At 41.2% G+C, this 1,989-nt stretch overlaps 1 protein-coding gene across 6 annotated transcripts in view; it reads left to right on the top strand.

Moving 5' to 3' along the window:
- The window catches only part of LOC118338169 (EH domain-binding protein 1-like protein 1), a 33,726-nt gene that overhangs the window by 7,372 nt on the left and 24,365 nt on the right, over positions 1-1,989 (top strand). For all 6 annotated transcript variants that reach the window (XR_004797225.1, XM_035675415.1, XM_035675416.1 and 3 more), the window contains exons 8-10: positions 831-1,037; positions 1,287-1,346; positions 1,434-1,539. Coding sequence is in view for 5 of the 6 variants with exons in the window: in XM_035675415.1 (XP_035531308.1) it covers positions 831-1,037; positions 1,287-1,346; positions 1,434-1,539 (373 nt within the window). In the remaining variant the exon portion in view is untranslated. The remainder of the gene's footprint in view (positions 1-830; positions 1,038-1,286; positions 1,347-1,433; positions 1,540-1,989) is intronic.

Here is a 1,989-nt window from a genome sequence, read left to right as displayed (position 1 = left end):
TATTATTAATTCAGTAGGAACCAACAGGCTTGGAACTAGAAGTGATGGTGAAGTTTAGTTTAGTTAAGCTTATGATAGGGCTACACAATTTATCAGAATATTATCTAATTCACAGTATGGCCAAGTGCAATATCAGCAGAAGCTGAAATGTTTTGATAAAGGTAAAATGTGACACAGCATTACAATGAAGTACTGTAGTGCTGCAGAGATGCTGTGGTCTACAAATCTTATTCTCCATAAGAAAACCCGTTTGCTTGGTACGGACCCCAAAAAATCATCATGGTTTTAATAGTTTTTATCAGTGAAAATAAAAATGTGTGATGCAAAAATTATCACTCCCATTAATTGCTAATCATGTTACTATTGCAATGTTTGTGAAAATAATCGCAATACCACTTTTTTTACAGTGCATATTAATAATAATAGTTCCCAGGTTGCTGTTGTGACTTTTATGGAAAAGTGAATTATTCAGACGCAAGACCGACATGTAAAATTGGCAACATATTTATGTAAAGATCTTACTTGAAGAATCTTCTGCTCACTCCCTGTGTTCTAACTCTCGTCCTTGCTATCTACTGCTTTTTCCCATTTTTACCTCTGGCTCTTTATGTGCTGCTTCTATTGTTCATTTTCCGTGTACTGCACCACCTACTACCTATCTGTTCCTAACACTCCAAGAACTAACACTGAAAATGGCTGCTAAACCGATTTTGAAAAGCATATATAAGTTTCGGGTCATTGATATTCCACCTTCCATTTCCTCTACTTTCCCCTCTTTCATCCCCTTCTTCCCATCATCCCTCTGCCCCACTATGTTTCATTTCTGTCAGCTCCATTCTCTCTGCCCACTGGTCAGTCTTTAGAGCAGGAACCCCATGGAGGGTCTGGATTTGTCCCTTCTTCGAGACCCCAGGTCACCCCTACAGTAGAGACCCCCCCACTTTCTCCTTTAAGTACTGCTCCTGTGCTCTGTGGGCCTGCTCTCCCTCCTCCTCAGCCTCAAACTGCCTTAGCCTCCCCCAGTGACCAAGATGCAGGTACAGAACAGTAACAATGATCCATGTTGTTCCTGCTTCATTAGAATTAGCATCAAAATTGAGTGACTAAACCCCACCAGTTTACAAGCACATGTCTCCGCCTGCTGGTTCTTTTTATTAAAGCAGCTAACACTTGATTCCACACAGGTAAAAGCACACAGTCAAAGTGCTGAGCTGGTGTGGTGGCATATGAATATCTTCTTTTAGGTCATTATTTATAACCTCTTCAATGCTTTTCTTTCATTTTAGAATTCAGAAGACAGTTAAGCACGCTGAGTGAAGAGGATAACCAGTGTACAACCCCCATAAGTGAGTACACAATGCAGTGCAGTAGAATAAGTGAAACCTATATGCAATGACTGCATGGCTAACTTTATATTTCTGTATGTTGTTCAGCCTCTGACCCCAGAGCCACAGCCAGCGGCAGGCCAGAGCTGTCCAGGGCTTCAGAAAGGAAAAGAGATACACATTTTGGAATTGAGGTTGTCAAGGCATCAGCAGGGTAAATATAAAGTCTGCCTTTTATCAGGTTTGGTGTTTTTTAATATTTGGCGTAGCATGGCTGTAATGGAATAACTCACCCTCAGATACTCCAACACTGTTAATGAAGATTCCATCTATTTGTGACGGAATTCAGGGAGTTCTAAGGAAGTAGTTGGTTGAGTTCATCATGAGAAAACTCTATTCACCAATGAAGAACATGTGATAGGGTTGAAAGAGGCTTGAAAAAGTTAGGAGAGGTCATTGTCAAGATTTAAGTACTTAAATAAAATAACAAAGTGCTTCACAACAAAAGCATTTAGGACAATACTAACGATTTGATTCGACTGGGCGCTGCTCTGTGATATCGCGTCTGTGCTCCTGCACGTGGCACGTGGATCGCTTTGCTCGTCAGATTTTGGGGGTGCCCTTGTAGCTCAGGTAGAGCTGGTGCCCCATGTACCAAAGCTGA

This window comes from Morone saxatilis, unplaced genomic scaffold (genome assembly GCF_004916995.1).
Source record: "Morone saxatilis isolate NCDOM2014 unplaced genomic scaffold, NCSU_SB_2.0 Contig4, whole genome shotgun sequence".
Classification (NCBI taxonomy): Eukaryota; Metazoa; Chordata; class Actinopteri; family Moronidae; genus Morone; species Morone saxatilis.
This window is presented reverse-complemented; position numbering and strand designations above follow the sequence as displayed.